Below are 25,335 nucleotides of genomic sequence, written 5' to 3' on the forward strand. Positions count from 1 at the left end.
CGGGGACCCCCTGTAAATACTGACACATTCCCCGGGGACGCCCTGTAAATACTGACACATTCCCCGGTGACTCCCTGTAAATACTGACACACTCCCCGGGGACCCCCTGTAAATACTGACAAACTCCCCGGGGACGCCCTGTAAATACTGACACACTCCCCGGGGACTCACTGTAAAAACTGACACACTCCCCGGGACTCCCCTGTAAATACTGACACATTCCCTCGGGAATCCCCTGTAAATACTGACACACTCCCCGGGGCCCCCCCTGTAAATACAGACACACTCCCCGGGGTCCCCTCTGTAAATACTGACACACTCCCCCGGGACGCCCTGTAAATACTGACACACTCCCCGGGAAACCCCTCTAAATACTGACACACTCCCCGGGAAACCCCTCTAAATACTGACACACTCCCCGGGGACCCCCTGTAAATACTGACACACTCCCCGGGGACCCCCTGTAAATACTGACACACTCCCCGGGGACTCCATGCAAATACTGACACACTCCCCGGGGACTCCCTGTAAATACTGACACACTCCCCGGGGACCCACCTGTAAATACTGACACACTCCCCCGGGGACGCCCTGTAAATAATGACCCCCCCCTCCCCCCCCTGGGAACCCCCTGTAAATACTGACACACTCCCCGGGGACTCCCTGTAAATACTGACACACTCCCCGGGGACGCCTTGTAAATACTGACACACTCCCCTGGGACCCCCTGTAAATACTGACACACTCCCCGGGGACTCCCTGTAAATACTGACACACTCCCCGGGGACTCCCTGTAAATACTGACACACTCCCCGGGGACGCCCTGTAAATACTGACACACTCCCCGGGGACTCCCCTGTAAATACTGACACACTCCCCGGGGACCCGCATGTAAATACTGACACACTCCCCGGGGACGCCCTGTAAATACTGACTCACTCCCCGGGGAACCCCAGTAAATACTGACACACTCCTCGGAGACCCCCTGTAAATACTGACACACTCCCCGGGGACTCCCTGTAAATACTGACACACTCCCACGGGACCCCCTGTAAAAAGTGACATGCTCCTTGGGGACCCCCCTGTAAATACTGTCACACTCCCCAGGGACTCCCTGTAAATACTGACACACTGCCCGGGGACCCCCTGTAAATACGGACACACTCCCCGGGGACGCCCTGTAAATACTGACACACTCCCCGGGGACTCCCCTGTAAATACTGACACACTCCCCGGGGACCCGCCTGTAAATACTGACACACTCCCCGGGGACTCCCTGTAAATACTGACACACTCCCCGGGGACTCCCTGTAAATACTGACACACTCCCCGGGGACCCGCCTGTAAATACTGACACACTCCCCGGGGACTCCCTGTAAATACTGACACACTCCCCGGGGACCCCCTGTAAATACTGGCACACTCCCCGGGGACCCCCTGTAAATACTGACTCACTCCCCGGGGACCCGCCTGTAAATACTGACACACTCCCCGGGGACTCCCTGTAAATACTGACACACTCCCCGGTGACCCCCTGTAAATACTGACACACTCCCCGGGGACGCCCTGTAAATACTGACACACTCCCCGGGGACTCACTGTAAAAACTGACACACTCCCCGCGGACCCCCTGTAAATACTGACACACTGCCCGTGGTCCCCCCTGTAAATACTGACACACTCCCCGGGGTCCCCCCTGTAAATACTGACACACTCCCCGGGGACCCCCTGTAAATTCTGACTCACTCCCCGGGGACCCCCTGTAAATACTGACACACTCCCCGGGGACTCCCTGTAAATACTGACATGCTCCTTGGGGATGCCCTGTAAATACTGACACACTCCCCGGGGACCCCCTGTAAATACTGACACACTCCCCGGGGACTCCCTGTAAATACTGACACACTCCCACGGGACTCCCCTGTAAATACTGACACTCTCCCCGGGGACCCCCTGTAAATACTGGCACACTCCCCCGGAGACCCCCCTGTAAATACTGACACACTCCCCGGGGACCCCCTGTAAATACTGACACACTCCCCGGGGACCCCCTGTAAATACTGACACGCTCCCCGGAGACCCCCCTGTAAATACTGACACACTCCCCGGAGACCCCCTGTAAATACTGACACGCTCCCCGGAGACCCCCTGTAAATACTGACACACTCCCCGGGGACCCCCCTGTAAATACTGACACACTCCCCGGAGACCCCCTGTAAATACTGACACACTCCCCGGGGACCCCCTGTAAATACTGACACGCTCCCCGGAGACCCCCTGTAAATACTGACACACTCCCCGGGGACCCCCTGTAAATACTGACACACACCCTGGAGACCCCCTGTAAATACTGACACACTCCCCGGGGACACCCTGTAAATACTGACACGCTCCCCGGAGACCCCCTGTAAATACTGACACACTCCCCGGGGACTCCCTGTAAATACTGACACACTCCCCGGGGACCCCCTGTAAATACTGACACACTCCCCGGGGACCCCCTGTAAATACTGACACGCTCCCCGGAGACCCCCTGTAAATACTGACACACTCCCCGGGGACTCCCTGTAAATACTGACACACTCCCCGGGGACCCCCTGTAAATACTGACACGCTCCCCGGAGACCCCCTGTAAATACTGACACACTCCCCGGGGACCCCCTGTAAATACTGACACGCTCCCCGGAGACCCCCTGTAAATACTGACACACTCCCCGGAGACCCCCTGTAAATACTGACACACTCCCCGGGAGCCCCCTGTAAATACTGACACACTCCCCGGGGACCCCCCTGTAAATACTGACACACTCCCCGGGGATCCCCTGTAAATACTGACACACTCCCCCGGGGACCCCCCTGTAAACACTGACACACTCCCCGGGGACACCCCTGTAAATACTGACACACTCCCCCGGGGACCCCCCTGTAAATACTGACACACTCCCCGGGGACCCCCCTGTAAATACTGACACACGTCCTGGGGGTCACCATGATCAACAGTCTGTCCTGGTCCACTCGCGTTGATGCAACAGTCCAGAAAGCCCAACAACGTCTCTATTCTCTACGGAAGCTAAAGAAATTCGGCATGTCTGTATCGACTCTCACAAACTTCTACAGATGTGCCATAGAGGGCATCCTATCCGGCTGCATCACAGCCTGGTCTGGCAACTGCTCGGTCCAAGGTCGCAAGAAACTGCAGAGTGTGGTGAGCTCAGCTCAATGCATCACACAAGCTTGCCACCCCCACATTGATTCTGTCTACACCTCCCGCTGCCTCAGGAAGGCAGACAGCGTCAGAGACCCCTCCCACCCAGGCTTTGCCCTCTTCCAGACCCTTCCATCAGGCAGAAGATACAGACGTCTGAAGACCCGCACATCCAGACATAAACAGCTTCTTCCCCACAGCTACCAGACTCCTCAACAACTCCCCCCTCGGACTGATCTGTTCCCTGTAAGAACACTATTCACGACGCCCTATGCTGCTCTTACTCATGTAGTTGCTTTACATAGAACATAGAACAATACAGCGCAGTACAGGCCCTTCGGCCCACGATGTTGCACCGAAACAAAAGCCATCTAACCTACACTATGCCATTATCATCCATATGTTTATCCAATAAACTTTTAAATGCCCTCAATGTTGGCGAGTTCACTACTGTAGCAGGTAGGGCATTCCACGGCCTCACTACTCTTTGCGTAAAGAACCTACCTCTGACCTCTGTCCTATATCTATTACCCCTCAGTTTAAAGTTATGTCCCCTCGTGCCAGCCATATCCATCCGCGGGAGAAGGCTCTCACTGTCCACCCTATCCAACCCCCTGATCATTTTGTATGCCTCTATTAAGTCTCCTCTTAACCTTCTTCTCTCCAACGAAAACAACCTCAAGTCCATCAGCCTTTCCTCATAAGATTTTCCCTCCATACCAGGCAACATCCTGGTAAATCTCCTCTGCACCCGCTCCAAAGCCTCCACGTCCTTCCTATAATGCGGTGACCAGAACTGCACGCAATACTCCAAATGCGGCCGCACCAGAGTTCTGTACAGCTGCAACATGACCTCCCGACTCCGGAACTCAATCCCTCTACCAATAAAGGCCAACACTCCATAGGCCTTCTTCACAACCCTATCAACCTGGGTGGCAACTTTCAGGGATCTATGTACATGGACACCTAGATCCCTCTGCTCATCCACACTTTCAAGAACTTTACCATTAGCCAAATATTCCGCATTCCTGTTATTCCTTCCAAAGTGAATCACCTCACACTTCTCTACATTAAACTCCATTTGCCACCTCTCAGCCCAGCTCTGCAGCTTATCTATATCCCTCTGTAACCTGCTACATCCTTCCACACTATCGACAACACCACCAACTTTAGTATCGTCTGTAAATTTACTCACCCACCCTTCTGCGCCTTCCTCTAGGTCATTGATAAAAATGACAAACAGCAACAGCCCCAGAACAGATCCTTGTGGTACTCCACTTGTGACTGTACTCCATTCTGAACATTTCCCATCAACCACCACCCTCTGTCTTCTTTCAGCTAGCCAATTTCTGATCCACATCTCTAAATCACCCTCAATCCCCAGCCTCCGTATTTTCTGCAATAGCCTACCGTGGGGAACCTTATCAAACGCTTTGCTGAAATCCATATACACCACATCAACTGCTCTACCCTCGTCTACCTGTTCAGTCACCTTCTCAAAGAACTCAATAAGGTTTGTGAGGCATGACCTACCCTTCACAAAGCCATGCTGACTATCCCTGATCATATTATTCCTATCTAGATGATTATAAATCTTGTCTCTTATAATCCCCTCCAAGACTTTACCCACTACAGACGTGAGGCTCACCGGTCTATAGTTGCCGGGGTTGTCTCTGCTCCCCTTTTTGAACAAAGGGTCCACATTTGCTGTCCTCCAGTCCTCTGGCACTATTCCTGTAGCCAATGATGACATAAAAATCAAATCCAAAGGTCCAGCAATCTCTTCCCTGGCCTCCCAGAGAATCCTAGGATAAATCCCATCAGGTCCCGGGGACTTATCTATTTTCAGCCTGTCCAGAATTGCCAACACCTCTTCCCTACGTACCTCAATGCCATCTATTCTATTAGCCTGGGGCTCAGCATTCTCCTCCACAACATTATCTTTTTCCTGAGTGAATACTGACGAAAAATATTCATTTAGTATCTCGCCTATCTCTTCAGACTCCACGCACAATTTCCCATCCCTGTCCTTGACTGGTCCTACTCTTTCCCTAGTCATTCGCTTATTCCTGACATACCTATAGAAAGCTTTTGGGTTTTCCTTGATCCTTCCTGCCAAATACTTCTCATGTCCCCTCCTTGCTTGTCTTAGCTCTCTCTTTAGATCCTTCCTCGCTACCTTGTAACTATCCATCGCCCCAACCGAAACTTCACACCTCATCTTCACATAGGCCTCCTTCTTCCTCTTAACAAGAGATTCCACTTCCTTGGTAAACCACGGTTCCCTCGCTCTACGCCTTCCTCCCTGCCTGACCGGTACATACTTATCAAGAACATGCAGTAGCTGATCCTTGAACAAGCCCCACTTATCCAGTGTGCCCAACACTTGCAGCCTACTTCTCCACCTTATCTCCCCCAAGTCACGTCTAATGGCATCATAATTGCCCTTCCCCCAGCTATAACTCTTGCCCTGTGGTGTATACTTATCCCTTTCCATCATTAACGTAAACGTCACCGAATTGTGGTCACTGTCCCCAAAGTGCTCTCCTACCTCCAAACCCAACACCTGGCCTGGTTCATTACCCAAAACCAAATCCAACGTGGCCTCGCCTCTTGTTGGCCTGTCAACATATTGTTTCAGGAAACCCTCCTGCACACACTGTACAAAAAACGACCCATCTATTGTACTCGAACTATATCTTTTCCAGTCAATATTTGGAAAGTTAAAGTCTCCCATAATAACTACCCTGTTACTTTCGATCTTATCCAGAATCATCTTCGCCATCCTTTCCTCTACATCCCTAGAACTATTAGGAGGCCTATAAAAAACTCCCAACAGGGTGACCTCTCCTTTCCTGTTTCTAACTTCAGCCCATACTACCTCGGAAGAAGAGTCCCCATCTAGCATCCTCTCCGCCACCGTAATACTGCTCTTGACTAGCAGCGCCACACCTCCCCCTCTTTTGCCTCCTTCTCTGAGCTTACTAAAACACCTAAACCCCGGAGCCTGCAACATCCATTCCTGTCCCTGCTCTATCCATGTCTCCGAAATGGCCACAACATCGAAGTCCCAGGTACCAACCCATGCTGCCAGTTCCCCTACCTTGTTTCGTATACTCCTGGCATTGAAGTAGACACACTTCAAACCACCTACCTGAACACTGGCCCCCTCCTGCGACGTCAAATCTGTGCTCCTGACCTCTATACTCTCATTCTCCCTTACCCTAAAACTACAATCCAGGTTCCCATGACCCTGCTGCATTAGTTTAAACCCCCCACAAAGAGCACTAACAAATCTCCCCCCCAGGATATTTGTGCCCCTCAGGTTCAGATGTAGTCCATCCTGTCTGTAGAGGTCCCACCTTCCCCAGAAAGAGCCCCAGTTATCCAGAAATCTGAATCCCTCCCGCCTGCACCATCCCTGTAGCCACGTGTTTAAATGCTCTCTCTCCCTATTCCTCATCTCATTATCACGTGGCACGGGCAACAACCCAGAGATAACAACTCTGTTTGTTCTAGTTCTGAGCTTCCATCCTAGCTCCCTGAAAGCCTGCCTGACATCCCTGTCCCCTTTCCTACCTATGTCGTTAGTGCCAATGTGGACCACGACTTGGGGCTGCTCCCCCTCCCCCCTAAGGACCCGGAAAACACGATCCGAGACATCACGTACCCTTGCACCTGGGAGGCAACATACCAAACGTGAGTCGCTCACGCTCCCACAAAATCTCCTATCTGTGCCCCTGACTATAGAGTCCCCAATTACTAATGCTCTGCTCCTCTCCCCCTTCCCTTCTGAGCAACAGGGACAGACTCCGTGCCAGAGGCTTTGTTTGGGCCCTTGTTCCGCACTGGAACCAATCACTGTTTTGTCGATGTACCATTGGTCAATGTTCTCTGTCGATTATTCTTGTGTCTACGATGTACCTCAGAACAAACAGTTCCTGTCATACTTGCATCCAGCCACTGCAGGGCGCACTTGCTCTTTGTACCAATCAGAGATTTTCACATCCTTGTCCCCAGATTTCCGTGGCCTCATTTAATATCTGTTGCAGTTGGCCAGTGAATTCCATTGCTGCAGAAGGGGTATTCGCACATTGGACTCACTGAATGCGTACTGAGGGTCCTGGAGACTTTCCATCCTCATTGAGTTGCAAGACACCATCAGTGGATAGCAATTAGCCCCGAGTTTATGTACAGTGTTTATCGGTTAGATTAGATACAGAGTAAAGCTCCCTCTACACTGTCCCCATCAAACACTCCCAGGACAGGTACAGCACAGGGTGAGATACAGAGTAAAGCTCTCTCTACACTGTCCCCATCAAACACTCCCAGGACAGGTACAGCACGGGGTTAGTTACAGAGCAAAGCTCCCTCTACACTGTCCCCATCAAACACTCCCAGGACAGTTACAGCACGGGGTTAGATACAGAGTAAAGCTCCCTCGGCACTGTCCCCATCAAACACTCCCAGGACAGGTACAGCACGGGGTTAGATACAGAGTAAAGCTCCCTCTACACTGTCCCCATCAAACACTCCAAGGACAGATACAGCACGGGGTTAGATACAGAGTAAAGCTCCCTCTACACTGTCCCCATCAAACACTCCAAGGACAGATACAGCACGGGGTTAGATACAGAGTAAAGCTCCCTCTACACTGTCCCCATCAAACACTCCAAGGACAGATACAGCACGGGGTGAGACACAAAGTAAAGCTCCCTCTACACTGTCCCCATCAAACACTCCCAGGACAGGTACAGCACGGGGTTAGATACAGAGTAAAGCTCCCTCTACACTGTCCCCATCAAACACTCCCAGGACAGATACAGCACGGGGTTAGAGACAGAGTAAAGCTCCCTCTACACTGTCCCCATCAAACACTCCCAGGACAGGTACAGCACGGGGTTAGATACAGAGTAAAGCTCCCTCTACACTGTCCCCATCAAACACTCCAAGGACAGATACAGCACGGGGTGAGACACAAAGTAAAGCTCCCTCTACACTGTCCCCATCAAACACTCCAAGGACAGATACAGCACGGGGTTAGATACAGAGTAAAGCTCCCTCTACACTGTCCCCATCAAACACTCCCAGGACAGATACAGCACGGGGTTAGATACAGAGTAAAGCTCCCTCTACACTGTCCCCATCAAACACTCCCAGGACAGATACAGCACGGGGTTAGATACAGAGTAAAGCTCCCTCTACACTGTCCCCATCAAACACTCCCAGGACAGATACAGCACGGGGTTAGAGACAGAGTAAAGCTCCCTCTACACTGTCCCCATCAAACACTCCCAGGACAGGTACAGCACGGGGTTAGATACAGAGTAAAGCTCCCTCTACACTGTCCCCATCAAACACTCCCAGGACAGGTACAGCACGGGGTTAGATACAGAGTAAAGCTCCCTCTACACTGTCCCCATCAAACACTCCCAGGACAGGCACAGCACGGGGTTAGATACAGAGTGAAGCTCCCTCTACACTGTCCCCATCAAACACTCCCAGGACAGGTACAGCACGGGGTTAGATACAGAGTAAAGCTCCCTCTACACTGTCCCCATCAAACACTCCCAGGACAGGTACAGCACGGGGTTAGATACAGAGTAAAGCTCCCTCTACACTGTCCCCATCAAACACTCCCGGGACAGGTACAGCACGGGGTTAGATACAGAGTAAAGCTCCCTCTACACTGTCCCCATCAAACACTCCCAGGACAGGTACAGCACGGGGTTAGATACAGAGTAAAGCTCCCTCTACACTGTCCCCATCAAACACTCCCAGGACAGGTACAGCACAGGGTTAGATACAGAGTACAGTATGGGTGCAAACACAGGTGTAACACTGACACTGAGACAGGTCTGGGGCAGTGGTCGTGTTCGACTCGGGTGGTATTCTGTGTCCTCACTGACCTGATGTGTGACAACCCAGGTCACCGTCCAGGATTCCGCAGCGGTCCAGCGGTCCGCATTTCCAGTGCTCACACGTGATGTTGCTGGGACTGGAGCAGGTGCAGCGCTTCGTACAATCCTCGTTGGCCATCCAGGTCTCCCCCAGCTGCCAGAGAGCGACGGGGACATTGGTTTAGCCTGTTTGTTTCCTCTTGCTGTGCTTCCCACCAACCCGCTCTGGGTCCCATCCAACCGACGGCCGCAGTGCCCCCCTGACCTACGCGGGCTCCCTCCCGGCCGCTGACTTTAAAATTCCCGCCTGCCTTCAAATCCCTTTTTATTACCTGTCCTGCACCCTCACTGCACACGGCCCCCGCCCTTTATCTCTCTTGATTGTGACCCCAGTCAGGTGGGCGTTGGCAGGCAAATCGACTGCGAGCGCCTCGCCTCCCAGCCGCACGTTGGCGTCCCCGGGCGGGCTGACCGACTATCAGCAACGAGGACGAGCTCCTCCCCGTTAACCGCAGAATTCCCAGGCTGACTGCGGCGTCCCGCCACCCGGATCCCTCCTCGAATCCCAGCCTCGCCAATGTAACCGGAGTTCCTCATTTCAAACAGGTTCCCGGCTGAGGAAAGCCTCCTGCCCAGAGTTGGATGTGGGGGGGGGGGGGGGGCGGGAATGAAAAGCCCCTAGTCGCCACATTCCGGCGCCTGTTCGGGGAGGCTGGTACGGGAATCGAACCGTGCTGCTGGCCTGCCTTGGTCTGCTTTCAAAGCCAGCGATTTAGCCCAGTGAGCTAAACCAGCCCCTGGAGATTGGAGTGCTGAGACATCTCTTGCTAACTGTTTGTTCCAGGGTTTTGGCGAGACCACATCTGGAGCAGTGTGCGCATCTCCACCTGAAGGCTTAACTTGCATCGGAGGCGGGAGAGCGAAGACTCACTAGATCGGCCCCCGGGACGAGGGGGTTGTCCTGTGATGAGGGGCTCCGTAAATTGGGTTTATTCTCTGGAGTTTAAAAGAATGAGAGGCGATCCCATTGAGATGGACTTGATTCTGAAGGGGTTTGACAGGGTTGGGCGCTGAGAGATTGTTTCCTGCTGGTCGGGGAATCTAAAACACGGGGGACACAGCCTCGGGACAAGGGAGTTAGCCATTTTGGGATGGAGTCGGCCATTTTGGGACTGAGTCAGCCATTTTGGAACTGAGTCGGCCATTTTGTGACTGAGTCGGCCATTTTGGGACTGAGTCGGCCATTTTGGGACTGGGTCGGCCATTTTGGGACTGAGATGAGGAGAAATTTCTCCACCCAAAGGATTTGTGAATCTTTGGAATTCTCCAACGGCAGAGGATTGTGGGAGCTCCATCGTTGAATGTATTCAAGTCGGACTTTTGTTGTTATCGTAAATTTAGACATATGAGGAGTGGGCGGGAAAATGGAGTCCAGGCCCGAGGTCAGTCAGGGTTGTATTGTATGGGATAGCAGGTTGGACGGGCCGAGTGGTCCACACCCTGCCACTGCTTCTTGTGACTTTGCTCCGGTGAATCTGATCCCTTCCCACGATACCCCGCCCCATTCACGTGGCCAAACGCCGACACACTCACCAGCCGGTAGTTCCTCTCCGGGTCCACGCAGCCACACTGGCTGAAGGGGACGCACCTGTCGCCGCTCAGCACGTGGCCCTGGTCGCAGACGCAGCCCTCGACGCAGGGCCGGCCGCAGTCGTTGGGGGCGGAGAGGTCGGTGCAGGAGGCGGGGCAAGCGTTGCCGCAGGGCGCGTAGTGACTGCCCACCGCGCAGTTCAGAGCTGCCGGGGAGAGAGAGAGAGAGAGAAAATTAACACCACGACATGGGGATTTACAGCGAGACACACTCACTCTCACTCTCACTCTCACTCTCACACTCACACTCACACTCACACTCACACTCACACTCACACTCACACTCACACTCACACTCACACACACACACTCACACTCACACTCACACTCACACTCACTCTCACACACACACTCACACTCACTCTCACACACACACTCATACACAGACACACACTCACTCTCTCACACACACTCACACACACTCACACTCACGCTCACTCTCACACACACACTCACACACACACTCACACTCACTCTCACACACACACCCATACACAGACACACACTCACTCACACTCACACTCACTCTCACACACACACTCACACACACACACTCACACTCACTCACACACACACACACTCACACGCACTCACACACTCTCACACTCTCACACTCACTCTCACACACACACTCTCACACACACACTCACACACATACTCACTCACACACACTCACACACACACTCACACACAGCACACGCTCACTCACAGACACACACTCACACACACTCAAACTCACACACACACATGCACTCACACTCACACACTCACTCTCACACACACACTCACACACGCACTCACACACGCACTCACACACACTCACACACATACTCACACACACTCACACACACACACTCACACACACACACACACACACTCACACACAGACACGCACTCACTCACAGACACACACTCACACACACACACACACTCACACACACAAACACATACACACACATACATACACACTCACACTCACACACACAGACTCACACACACACACTCACACTCACACACACATATTCACAAACACACACACACTCACTCACACACACAAACACACACACTCACACAAACACACACACACTCACACACACATACACCCACACACTCACACATTCACCACACACAAACACACACACTCAATCACACATTCACGCTCACACACACACACACTCACACACTCACACTCACACACAACCATACACACACACACTCACACATTCACCACACACAAACACACACACTCACTTTCACACTCACACACACACACTCACACACACACACACACACTCACACACAAACACACACACTCTCATTTCACATTCACACACACATAAACACACTCTCTCACACACACACACACACTCACACACACACTCACACACACACATGCACGCACACTCACACACAGCCACACACACACACTCACACTCAAACACACACTCACACACTCACACACACAACCACACACACAGACATTCTCACACACTCACTCACACTCACACACACTCACACACACACACTCACCCACACTTACATGCTCACACTCACTCACACAGACACACACAAACTGGCACACACACGCGTGCACACACACCCATGCGGACACGAGCACGCCCACACAAAGACACACACAAACATACATACACACAAAAACACAGACATACACACACCGAGAGATTGCACACACACACACACACAGACACACATGGGCAGTGGTACCTTAAGAGGTCATTCAGCCCCTCAACCCTGTTCTGCCAATTAATTAAATCTGAGGTATCTGTGCTTTAATCCTGTGGTTACCGAACATCAAACTCAGTTTAAATACTTTAATTGACCCATTCAACAGCAACATTCTGGGAGATCGATCCCAGATTGCCTGGCCCCTTTGTGTAAGGAACAGGTTCCAGAAATTACCACTGACCATCCGCACTCGAATTTTAAACTTATACCCCGTCTTGTCCTGCACTATTCCCATCAGATGACACTCAAATCGAAGACTCGTCCACACACACTCAAATCGAAAACTTGTCCACACACTCAAATTGAAGCCTTGTCCACACACTCAAATCGAAGACTTGTCCACACACACTCAAATCGAAAACTTGTCCACACACACTCAAATCGAAGACTTGTCCACACACTCAAATCGAAGACTTGTCCACACACACTCAAATCGAAGACTTGTCCACACACACTCAAATCGAAAACTTGTCCACACACTCAAATCGAAGACTTGTCCACACACACTCAAATCGAAAACTTGTCCACACACTCAAATCGAAGACTTGTCCACACACACTCAAATCGAAGACTTGTCCACACACACTCAAATCGAAGACTTGTCCACACACACTCAAATCGAAGAATTGTCCACACACACACTCAAATCGAAGACTTGTCCACGCACACACTCAAATCGAAGACTTGTCCACACACACACTCATATCGAAGACTTGTCCACTGACACTCAAATCGAAGAGTTGTCCACACACACTCAAATCGAAGACTTGTCCACACACACTCAAATCGAAGACTTGTCCACACACACTCAAATCGAAGACTTGTCCACACACACAATCAAATCGAAGACTTGACCACACACACTCAAATCGAAGACTTGTCCACACACACACTCAAATCGAAGACTTGTCCACACACACACTCAAATCGAAACCTTGTCCACACACACACTCAAATCAAAGACTTGTCCACACACACTCAAATCGAAGACTTGTCCACGCACACACTCAAATCGAAACCTTGTCCACACACACACTCAAATCGAAGACTTGTCCACACACACTCAAATCGAAGACTTGACCACACACACTCAAATCGAAGACTTGTCCACACACACACTCAAATCGAAGACTTGTCCACAGACACTCAAATCGAAGACTTGTCCACACACACTCAAATCGAAGACTTGTCCACAGACACTCAAATCAAAGACTTGTCCACACACACTCAAATCGAAGACTTGTCCACACACACTCAAATCGAAGACTTGTCCACACACACTCAATTCGAAGACTTGTCCACACACACTCAAATCGAAGACTTGTCCACACACACTCAATTCGAAGACTTGTCCACACACACTCAAATCGAAGACTTGTCCACACACACACTCAAATCGAAGACTTGTCCACACACACACTCAAATTGAAGACTAGTCCACACACACTCAAATCGAAGACTTGTCCACACACACTCAAATCGAAGACTTGTCCACACACACACTCAAATCGAAGACTTGTCCACACACACTCAAATCGAAGACTTGTCCACACACACTCAAATCGAAGACTTGTCCCCACACACACTCAAATCGAAAACTTGTCCACACACACTCAAATCGAAGACTTATCCCCACACACTCAAATCGAAGACTTGTCCACACACACTCAAATCGAAACCTTGTCCACACACACTCAAATCGAAAACTTGTCCACACACTCAAATCGAAGACTTGTCCACACACACTCAAATCGAAGACTTGTCCACACACACACTCAATTCGAAGACTTGTCCACACACACTCAAATCGAAACCTTGTCCACACACACACTCAAATCGAAGACTTGTCCACACACACACTCAAATCGAAGACTTGTCCACACACACTCAAATCGAAACCTTGTCCACACACACACTCAAATCGAAGACTTGTCCACACACACACTCAAATCGAAGACTTGTCCACACACACTCAAATCGAAGACTTGTCCACACACTCAAATCGAAGACTTGTCCACACACTCAAATCGAAGACTTGTCCACACACACTCAAATCGAAGACTTGTCCACACACACTCAAATCGAAGACTTGTCCACACACACTCAAATCGAAGACTTGTCCACACACACTCAAATCGAAGACTTGTCCACACACTCAAATCGAAGACTTGTCCACACACACTCAAATCGAAGACTTGACCACACACACACTCAAATCGAAGACTTGTCCACACACACTCAAATCGAAGACTTGTCCACACACTCAAATCGAAGACTTGTCCACACACACTCAAATCGAAGACTTGTCCACACACACTCAAATCGAAGACTTGTCCACACACACTCAAATCGAAACCTTGTCCACACACACACTCAAATCGAAGACTTGTCCACACACACACTCAAATCGAAGACTTGTCCACACACACTCAAATCGAAACCTTGTCCACACACACACTCAAATCGAAGACTTGTCCACACACACTCAAATCGAAGACTTGGGCCACACACACTCAAATCGAAGACTTGTCCACAGACACTCAAATCGAAGACTTGTCCACACACACACTCAAATCGAAGACTTGTCCACACACACACTCAAATCGAAGACTTGTCCACACACACTCAAATCGAAGACTAGTCCACACACACTCAAATCGAAGACTTGTCCACACACACACTCAAATCGAAGACTTGTCCACACACACACTCAAATCGAAGACTTGTCCACACACACTCAAATCGAAGACTTGACCACACACACTCAAATCGAAGACTTGTCCACACACACTCAAATCGAAGACTTGTCCACACACTCAAATCGAAACCTTTTCCACACACACACTCAAATCGAAGACTTGTCCACACACACTCAAATCGAAGACTTGTCCACACACACTCAAATCGAAGACTTGTCCACACACACTCAAATCGAAACCTTGTCCACACACACTCAAATCGAAGACTTGTCCACACACTCAAATCGAAGACTTGTCCACACACTCAAATCGAAGACTTGTCCACACACACACTCAAATCGAAGACTTGTCCACACACACTCAAATCGAAGACTTGTCCCCACACACTCAAATCGAAAACTTGTCCACACACACTCAAATCGAAGACTTGACCACACACACTCAAATCGAAGACTTGTCCACACACACTCAAATCGAAACCTTGTCCACAGACACTCAAATCGAAGACTTGTCCACACACTCAAATCGAAAACTTGTCCACACACTCAAATCGAAAACTTGTCCACACACTCAAATCGAAGACTTGTCCACACACTCAAATCGAAAACTTGTCCACGCACACTCAAATCGAAGACTTGTCCACAGACACTCAAATCGAAAACTTGTCCACACACTCAAATCGAAAACTTGTCCACACACACTCAAATCGAAGACTTGTCCACACACACTCAAATCGAAACCTTGTCCACAGACACTCAAATCGAAAACTTGTCCACACACTCAAATCGAAGACTTGTCCACACACTCAAATCGAAAACTTGTCCACACACTCAAATCGAAAACTTGTCCACACACACTCAAATCGAAGACTTGTCCACACACACTCAAATCGAAGACTTGTCCACACACACACTCAAATCGAAGACTTGGCCACACACACTCAAATCGAAACCTTGTCCACACACACACTCAAATCGAAACCTTGTCCACGCACACACAAATCGAAGACTTGTCCACACACACTCAAATCGAAGACTGGTCCACACACTCAAATCGAAGACTTGTCCACACACTCAAATCGAAGACTTGTCCACACACACACTCAAATCGAAGACTTGTCCACACACACTCAAATCGAAGACTTGTCCACGCACACTCAAATCGAAGACTTATCCCCACACACTCAAATCGAAGACTTGTCCACACACACTCAAATCGAAGACTTGTCCACACACTCAAATCGAAGACTTGTCCACACACTCAAATCGAAGACTTGTCCACACACACACTCAAATCGAAGACTTGTCCACACACACTCAAATCGAAGACTTGTCCACACACACTCAAATCGAAGACTTGTCCACACACACACTCAAATCGAAACTTTGTCCACACACACTCAAATCGAAGACTTGTCCACACACACTCAAATCGAAGACTTGTCCACACACACACTCAAATCGAAGACTTGTCCACAGACACTCAAATCGAAGACTGGCTGAAGACAAAGAGTAGCTGATGCCGATGTATTTCCGGAATATGCGTGCCCCTGGATGAGGGACAAAGTTCCTAATTGCAGAGCAATCCTGGAAAATCGGTTGGTCACCCTGATCCCAAGCTCCCCCTCTTCCTCTACACCTACTTTGGGCTGGCTCGGGAAAGGTGATTTGGTGGCTATGACAGTGCAGAGGAGAACCTGTCCTCGATTCTGAGGGGGGGGTGGGGGGGGGGGCGAACTGGGTGAAAGAGCTACTCACGGCAGAAGGTCTTGTTTCTCCAGGTCACGGGGGCTCCTGCCTGGGCGCAGAGGGCTGCGTAAGACTGCAGCGCGAAGCAGAGCGAGACCATTTCCCCACTCGGCCCGCAGGACACATCGAACACGCAGGCCGCGAAGATCTGCTCAGGAGGGATGAGCCTGTTACACTCCTGGAACGGGCCTGAAACAGAGATGGGAGTGAAAATAAGGACGACCGTCTCAAAGCAGGTAAACCCGCCAGCAGAGCCCCACGTTTATATAAACATCTTTACCCGGGACCCATTCAATGGACTGTGCTGCAATGATTCTGTCCGTCACTTCACGGGGTGGGGGGGGGGGGGGACAATGCGTCCCTCGAAGATCAGTGGCCTCGGATCCAATCCAGGTTACCGCCCCCAGTCGCAGTACTGAGGGAGCTCTGTACTGTTGGGGGGGGCGGTGGTGGTGGTGGTGGTGGGGGGGGGGGGGGGGGCGGGTTTGCCCTCAATAATTGGAGGAGTCTCAGGGCACAGTCCGATCGTGTATTGTCCGACGGGTTGGGAACGCCCATCTTCAGAAATAGACCTCCAAAGCTCACTCTGCCAGTCTAAGATTAATACAGGGTGCGCTTACGTGGGCAAGAACATTGTTCACATTGGATTGTCTCTGCTGTAAACCTTTCACTGATCACCCAGGCAGAGTGAGTGTTATCCGCCCTTACCTACCCTTCTTCTCTCCATGGATTCCTCCCTGCTTGGTGCCAGACCCGACAGATGTGTCTGGTCCTTGGGTCGAGTTAGAAAAAACATGTCTGTTGAACCTTACGCTGACTGCTGTAGATTGTATCTTAAGAACAACTGTCAAGGTCGTTGAAATCTGGTTTAACTGGAACATGTTCCTTGACCCGTATGCTGGTTGCTGTAGATGGTCACGTTTTAGCTGACATCTTTATGAACACTGCTTTAACCTACCGTGCTAGGCCACAGAGACTCAAAATCCCCAAGGATAAGTGCGAATTGCCCGAATAGATTATTGATAATAAATCCCACAACAGAAGCACCTGGGCGAGTGCTTAAATCGTCAAGGCTTCGTAGGCTAAAACAAGTGCTGTTACTTGGGGCTGGTATTTAATGGTCGCCACAGAGACGGTGGGCCGAAAGGCCTGTTTCAATGCTGGGCGCCTCCATTATCACGTTGCTGTTTGCAGGAGATTCGGGGGTACATGTTGCTCGGCCGATTGGTCGGTCACAACTGTGGGCGTACGCCTGGAAAGTAATTCATCGGCTGGAGAGCGGCCTGGGAACCCGAGGTCGTGAAAGGCGCGACAGGAATGAAAATCTGTTAAACTCCACGCGCGCGAGGTGATACCCCCCCTCCCCCCCCCTCTTCCCTCCACCTCCTACCCCCCCCCCCCCACCCCTCCTCCCCGTTACCTCTTCGTCCGTGGCCTCTCAATCCCTGACCCATCCTCTGAGGTGAATATCAACTCTGCTCGCCACCCCGAGCCTCGCGGTTGGCAGGGCTGCCGAGGTGAGTTGGGCGTCGTGCCCGGATGCCCCCACACGGGAGATGGTCCGTTTCCCCCCGTAGGCGTTGGGAGGAGGCCAAATCGGCCCCTTCTGGCCAATCTGAGGCCTTTGCCCAAATTTTATCCCGATCGTTTTGCGCAAAGGTCCACCTCCCATCTCCCTCTGTCCGCAAAGCCCTAATTAAGCCCCATCCTCGGCAACGTGTTTGACGCGGAAAGTTCCAGGCTTCCATTCCCTCGTTACGGGACGAAGAACGTCCCTCACATCAACTCTGAATCAGCTGGTTCTGCTCGCCCCCCTTGTTGGAACCGTAGAATTCCGACAGTGCAGTAGGAAAGTCACTCAGTCCATCGAGGCCGCATCGACCCTCTGAAAAACCCACCCTTCCTGGGCTTAATCCCCACCCTATCTCCATAACCCCACCTTAACCTGCACATCTTTGGACTGGTGAGAGGAAACCGGAGCACCCAGAGGAAACCCACGCGGACACGGGGGGGGGGGAGAACGCGCAAACTCCGCACAGACAGTCACCCGAGGCGGGAATCGAACCCGGGACCCTGGCGCTGTGAGGCAGCGGTGCTAACCCACCGCGCCGCCCGATCCATGTTTTCCCTGTATTTACCCTTTGAGCCAATGCACTGGGAGTTGGTGTTTGGCGACACGGGCAGGGCGGGTATGGAGGAATGTGGGCCAAATGCGGGCAAGTGGGACTAGCTTAGTGATAGAAACGGGGCAGCATGGACCAGCTGGGCCGAAGGGCCTGTTTCCAGGCTGTAAACATCCATGACCTTATGACCATGTGGCACGTGACCTTTTGGGCGGCCTCAACTAATAAAGGCAAATGCCCCAAAGGCCTTCTTATCCACTTTATGTACCTGTCCTGCTACCTTCAGTGATCAATAGACACGCACCCCAATGTCCCTGTGGCCCTCTGTACCTCCCAGCGTCCTACCGTTCGTTGTGTGCCCCCTTGCCTCGTTAGTCTTCCCAAAATGGAAACCTTTCCAGGGTTAAAGTCCAAAGGTCAATATATCCTTCCTGAGGTGCGGTGCACAAAAACAGAACCCAGTGACTCCAGAGTGGGGTTTAACTGGACGTTACCTGCGACTGGACCGATTCCAGAGGGGTTTGAAGGGAGATGGAGCAGCTTAGGCCGAGGCTCTCTCGGGTTCGGAAGAACAGGAGGAGATCTAATTGAGTTACAGGAGGTGATAACGGATGCTTCCCGTTGTGGGGCAATCTAGAACGGGAGGTCACAGTTTTAGGATAAGGGGGTTGGCCGATTTAAGACAGAGGTGAGGAGTTACTTCTCTCAAAGGGTGGTGAATCTGCGGAATTTCCCGACCCCAGAGTTGGCCATTCCTTTCTGAGGCGAGAGGCTGTGAACAATCCCTCCATCCCACACCTCATCAAAGCGGGGGCCCCCACCCAGGCTGGGGGGGCGATTGACGGTGAGGAAGACCGGCCTAGTTGGGCCTGCTCGCGATGGGCAAGACCTGGGCCTTGCAGGCTCTTCGGTTCGTCCTCCCGTGGCCCTGCCGGCCGCCCAATCTAGCGCAGGCTTTGACAGGCCCATGACTGAAGGCCCCGTTCGTCTCCGTTGCAGGGAACTACAATGGGTCCAGAGTGCAGTGGATGCTGGGACATTGAGTGAAGTTGAGGAGGAGGTAGACGGATTTGTAATTGGCAATGGGTTGAAGGGTTATGGAGAACGGGCAGGACGGTGGAGGTGAGGAATGACGGAACGGCCATGGTCCTATTGAATGGCGGAGCGGGCTCGAGGGGCCGAATGGCCCACTCTTGCTCCTGTTTCATATGCGTTTATGACCTTTCTTTGGGGATTTGGGCCACCGCTGAACTCCCAAGCCACATGTGACTACAGAGGGAACACTTACCCAGCGGGTCCTTGATTAATCCACAGCTCCAAGGCTCCTTGAATTCGTCTTCATCGCAATCTGAGGGCGGGTCTTCGTGGGAGCACCTAAGAATATTGCGGATCGAATAAATGAAACATGTTGCTAGCCTCGTACCTCGGAGCCCTTCGGCGGTTAGATGTGCGTCGGAACAGTTTTTCTTGAAACTGCGCTTTAAAATGTCTGCTCCCCGCTTCGGCTCTGGCTTCCCGTTATGTTCGCCTCCCCCCGAATCCGCCCCGCAGCCTTAACCAATCGAGCACAGTGAGCAAGACGAGCAAACGGGCTCGCGCAATCAAACACAGGGCAGCCGGACACTACGAAACAAGCTTTTGGGGAAAAAGGCCGACGCGGGTTCAAAGGAAACATTTGCGGGGCTGCGGAGAGGGAGGGGGATGGGGGGGGGGGCGGGGGGGGGGGGGGCGCGGGACGAACTGGGATGGATCTTCCGAAGGGGCGGCGCAGGCTGATTGCGTTGCCTGCCAGGAGGGCTGTTGTCGGCTGCAAAGAGACATAGATAGGATGCAGAGCTGGGCTGAGAAGTGGCAGATGGAGTTTAACCCTGAAAAGTGTGAAGTTGTCCATTTTGGAAGGACAAATATGAATGCGGAATACAGGGTTAACGGTAGAGTTCTTGGCATTGTGGAGGAGCAGAGAGACCTTGGGGTCTATGTTCATACATCTTTGAAAGTTGCCACTCAAGTGGATAGAGCTGTGAAGAAGGCCTACGGTGTGCTCGCGTTCATTAACAGAGGGATTGAATTTAAGAGCCGTGAGGTGATGATGCAGCTGTACAAAACTTTGTTAAGGCCACATTTGGAGTACTGTGTACAGTTCTGGTCGCCTCATTTTAGGAAGGATGTGGAAGCTCTGGAAAAGGTGCAAAGAAGATTTACCAGGATGTTGCCTGGAATGGAGAATAGGTCTTACGAGGAAAGGTTGAGGGTGCTAGGCCTTTTCTCATTAGAGCGGAGAAGGATGAGGGGCGACTTGATAGAGGTTTATAAGATGATCAGGGGAATAGATAGAGTAGACAGTCAGAGACTTTTTCCCCAGGTGGAACACACCATTACAAGGGGACATAAGTTTAAGGTGAAAGGTGGAAGATATAGGAGGGATATCAGAGGTAGGTTCTTTACCCAGAGAGTAGTGGGGGCATGGAATGCACTGCCTGTGGAAGTAGTTGAGTCGGAAACATTAGGGATCTTCAAGTGGCTATTGGATAGGTACATGGATTACGGGAAAATGATATAGTGTAGATTTATTTGTTCTTAAGGGCAGCACGGTAGCATTGTGGATAGCACAATTGCTTCACAGATCCATGGTCCCAGGTTCGATTCCGGCTTGGGTCATTGTCTGTGCGGAGTCTGCACGTCCTCCCCGTGTCTGCGTGGGTTTCCTCCGGGTGCTCCGGTTTCCTCCCACAGTCCAAAGATGTGCGGGTTAGGTGAATTGGCCAATGATAAATTGCCCTTAATGTCCAAATTGCCCTTGGTGTTGGGTGGAGGTGTTGAGTTTGGGTAGGGTGCTCTTTCCAAGAGCTGGTGCAGACTCAAAGGGCCGAATGGCCTCCTTCTGCACTGTAAATTCAATGATAATCTATGATTAATCTAGGACAAAGGTTCGGCACAACATCGTGGGCCGAAGGGCCTGTTCTGTGCTGTATTTTCTATGTTCTATGTTCTATGTTGCGATTCGAAGCGCGTGAATGTGAATGCCTGGAGGCTGATGTGAGCGCGCGTGTGTGTGTGTGTTGCGATTGGGCTCCAGCGTGAGATAACGGGTGAGGTAAGCTAATCATATTTCTCTTTAACAGAACGCAAAAATGCCGAGTCTGGAACTCTCGATTAGCAAGAAGAGGCATTAGTTAGGGTCAGGGGTTAACTGCCTGATCCGGTGTGGGGCGGGGGGGGGGGGGGGGGGGGGCTGGGTGGGGGGAGCAGGCAGAAACCTGTGTTAAAAAAATTAGATGTGCTTTCTTGGTATTAACTGGAAATTCAGATGCGTCAGCAGACATTAAATTGCAGCGGCAGCAAAGCTGTTACTCAATAAGTAAATTAAAAACCGCACTTACTGAGTGTCAGTGCCAGGCACCAGCCAACTTGCTCCTAGTTCCACGAAGTTGTCAGCTTCATTGCCGTCTGACTTCAGATCGTCGTCAGCCCCGAGTCCATTGTAGTTCCCTGCAACGGAGACGAACGGGGCCTTCAGTCATGGGCCTGTCAAAGCCTGCGCTAGATTGGGCGGCCGGCAGGGCCACGGGAGGACGAACCGAAGAGCCTACAAGGCCCAGGTCTTGCCCATCGCGAGCAGGCCCAACCAGGCTGGCCTTCCTCACCGTCAATCGCCCCCCAGCCTGGGTGGGGGCCCCCGCTTTGCCAAGGGCTTCAGCTGTTGGGGATCGCCCCTTAGCCTCCAATACTCAAGGGGGCGATGGGGAGTCAGCCCAGGCAATCCGTCTCCGTGACGCCACCTTTGTTTATTTTTAGTAGCCCCCCTATAGCAGCGGGAAGACGTCTCCCGTTCCCTCCGGAACTTACCGCAGAGGCCGCAGAGCTCTCCCGCGTAGGAAGACGGGACGGTGACGTCCACGTGATGGTTCCCGTCGTAGCGCACCCTCAGGCCGAAGTCCGTCTCCAGGGCGACGAAGGCGCCGCTGACCCGGATCGCCAGCTCGTCGTCCGCGAAGACGGGAGTGAGGACCTTGCGGCCGTCCAGCTGCGAGAGAGGCGTGCAGACACGGCGTCAGAAACGTGGGTCGGGACCCCCCGCTGGTGGTAGCCCCCCACCCCCCCATCCCCATCCCGCTCCCACCACCAGCCCCTGAGTTTCCCATCGTGCACGTTGGAAATCGCGGGGTAGTCATTAATCTAGGCCCGATTTCAACCCTGTGTAAAGTGAATGGGATGCGGGGGGAGTGGACATCAGAGGTGGGGGGGGAGGGAGGGGTAGTGGCTAATACCCTGGAGCCTATTGACCCAAGGTGGTGTCCGACGTCAACACAGGCAGTCCTCGGGCCTACGCACAAGTGAACTCTCTGAGGCTCAGGCCTGATTTGCGGCCTAGTTGCGCCGATTGGACCTTCGGCTCTGCGTGGCGGGGGCCTCGGGCAGCAGGGGGCGACGGGAGAGCAGCGAACAGGGGAACTGGTCACCGGCCCCCCTGCTTGGTGGGGGTCACGGGTATCCTGAAACCCCTGAGGGTGGCTGAAGAGCCAGGAAGAGGAACCGGAGACCCAGTCAGGCTGACTGACAGCATCCTCGAGGCTGAAGAACCTCGTGGAGAGAGAGGGAGAGGGAGAGGAACTGTGCCTACAGCTGCTCGTCTCTATTGGGTGGGAAATTAAACCGAGGGCCCCAGTTTTCCCCCTTTCGGGCGGAGGCAAGATGGCCCCCACAGGGAATTCTGGGAAGAAAATGGCTCCTGGGACGAGGAACCTCAGTCCGGTGGAAAGATTGGAGAAGCCGGGGATTGTTCGCCTCGGAGGAGAGAATGTCAGGGGGAGATTTGATAGAATTGTCAAACCATGGGGGAGGGATGTCAGGATGGGGCAGATGTGTGTGTGTGTGTGTGTGTGGGGGGGGGGGGGGAACACTCTTCCCCTTGGCTGAACGATTGAGAACGAGAGGGGACACAGATTTAAGCGACGGAGAGAGGTGGAGGAACCGTTTTCAACCAGCCAGGGGTTAGGATCGGGAAGGCACTGTCTGATAGCGCGGTGGGAGCAAGGTTCAATCGAGGCTTCCCAGAGGGAGACGAACGATCATTTGAAGAGAATATTATTGGTCGGGCTATGGGGCTCAGGGGAGTGGTTTCTGCGGAGAGCTGATCTCTATACAGATGATGGGCTGAATGGCCTCCTTTTGCGCTGTCACAGTTCTGAGATGTTCGGAGATCTCCCCCCCCACCCCCAGCCCCATGCGGCCGGAAAATATTTATCCCCCGACCAACATCACTTCAAATAGAAAAGACTGCCTGGTCGTTACTGTTCGCGGGATCTTACTGTGCACAAATTGTGCAGGATACTCACGATGACCCTCCGGTTCCTGCCGATGGTGACGCGGTGCCCGTAGACCTCGACGTGAACTGCCCTCACGTAGGAGACCCCCGCGTTCCTGCCTCGGTGCTCGTTGCTGGTCTCCACGTTGAAGTAGGGTAGGCCGGAGGATGCGCGGCAGAGCTTGGAGAAGGTGTAGGTGCAGTTCCCCATGAAGTCGTAAGAGAGCTTGTCGAAGGTCCGGTAGTGGGGGTCCCCCGAGGCGCTGCAGGTTTCGTGTCCTGTAAGAGATTAGCGGAGGCAAGTGGGGATTTGCTGACTGAATCACTCACCTTGGGTGGGGGAAGTTGGGGGGGGGGGGGATTTAACCTCTAATTTCTTGGAGGTTCCAGGCAGTTCACGGAGGGCGGGCTTCCCGAATTCCTGTGAGCATCTGGCCTGGTGGACGGTCGGCCTCAAGGCCTCGTGGGTGTGATGATATCATCTATGTGTATAATATAATCACCAAACCTGAGACTGGATGCATTGTAGCATCCGACCAGAGGTGGCGTGGCGACAGGAGAACGTTACTGGAAGACGGCCACATGGTGGGACAGGACGCGTTCCAGCATCCGACCAGAGGTGGCGTGGCGACAGGAGAACGTTACTGGAAGACGGCCACATGGTGGGACAGGACGCGTTCCAGCATCCGACCAGAGGTGGCGTGGCGACAGGAGAACATTACTGGAAGACGGCGACATGGTGGGACAGGACGCATTCTAGCATCCGACCACAGGTGGTGTGACGACAGGAGGACGTTACTGGAAGACACCCACATGGTGAGACAGAACCTGGACAGCAGACACAGGGCAAGTAGCTGAGTCAGCAGTCATTAATAATAGTTGATCATAGTTTGTATTTAGCTGTAATCTTAGTAGACATCATAGAAACCCTTCGTGTTTTAGTTAATTAATAAACAGTT

General features: G+C 52.2%; 1 protein-coding gene across 1 annotated transcript in view; it reads right to left on the bottom strand.

The window, feature by feature from the left end:
- The window catches only part of LOC140404730 (zonadhesin-like), a 120,685-nt gene that overhangs the window by 59,462 nt on the left and 35,888 nt on the right, over nucleotides 1-25,335 (bottom strand). Inside the window, exons 10-16 of the mRNA XM_072493414.1 lie at nucleotides 24,408-24,655; nucleotides 22,918-23,095; nucleotides 22,452-22,560; nucleotides 20,360-20,445; nucleotides 16,958-17,137; nucleotides 10,699-10,901; nucleotides 9,115-9,259 (exon numbers count right to left, since the gene is read on the bottom strand). Coding sequence (XP_072349515.1) covers nucleotides 9,115-9,259; nucleotides 10,699-10,901; nucleotides 16,958-17,137; nucleotides 20,360-20,445; nucleotides 22,452-22,560; nucleotides 22,918-23,095; nucleotides 24,408-24,655 — 1,149 coding nt within the window. The remainder of the gene's footprint in view (nucleotides 1-9,114; nucleotides 9,260-10,698; nucleotides 10,902-16,957; nucleotides 17,138-20,359; nucleotides 20,446-22,451; nucleotides 22,561-22,917; nucleotides 23,096-24,407; nucleotides 24,656-25,335) is intronic.

The sequence above is a fragment of the Scyliorhinus torazame genome, chromosome 31 (assembly GCF_047496885.1).
Source record: "Scyliorhinus torazame isolate Kashiwa2021f chromosome 31, sScyTor2.1, whole genome shotgun sequence".
In the NCBI taxonomy this organism is placed as follows: domain Eukaryota; kingdom Metazoa; phylum Chordata; class Chondrichthyes; order Carcharhiniformes; family Scyliorhinidae; genus Scyliorhinus; species Scyliorhinus torazame.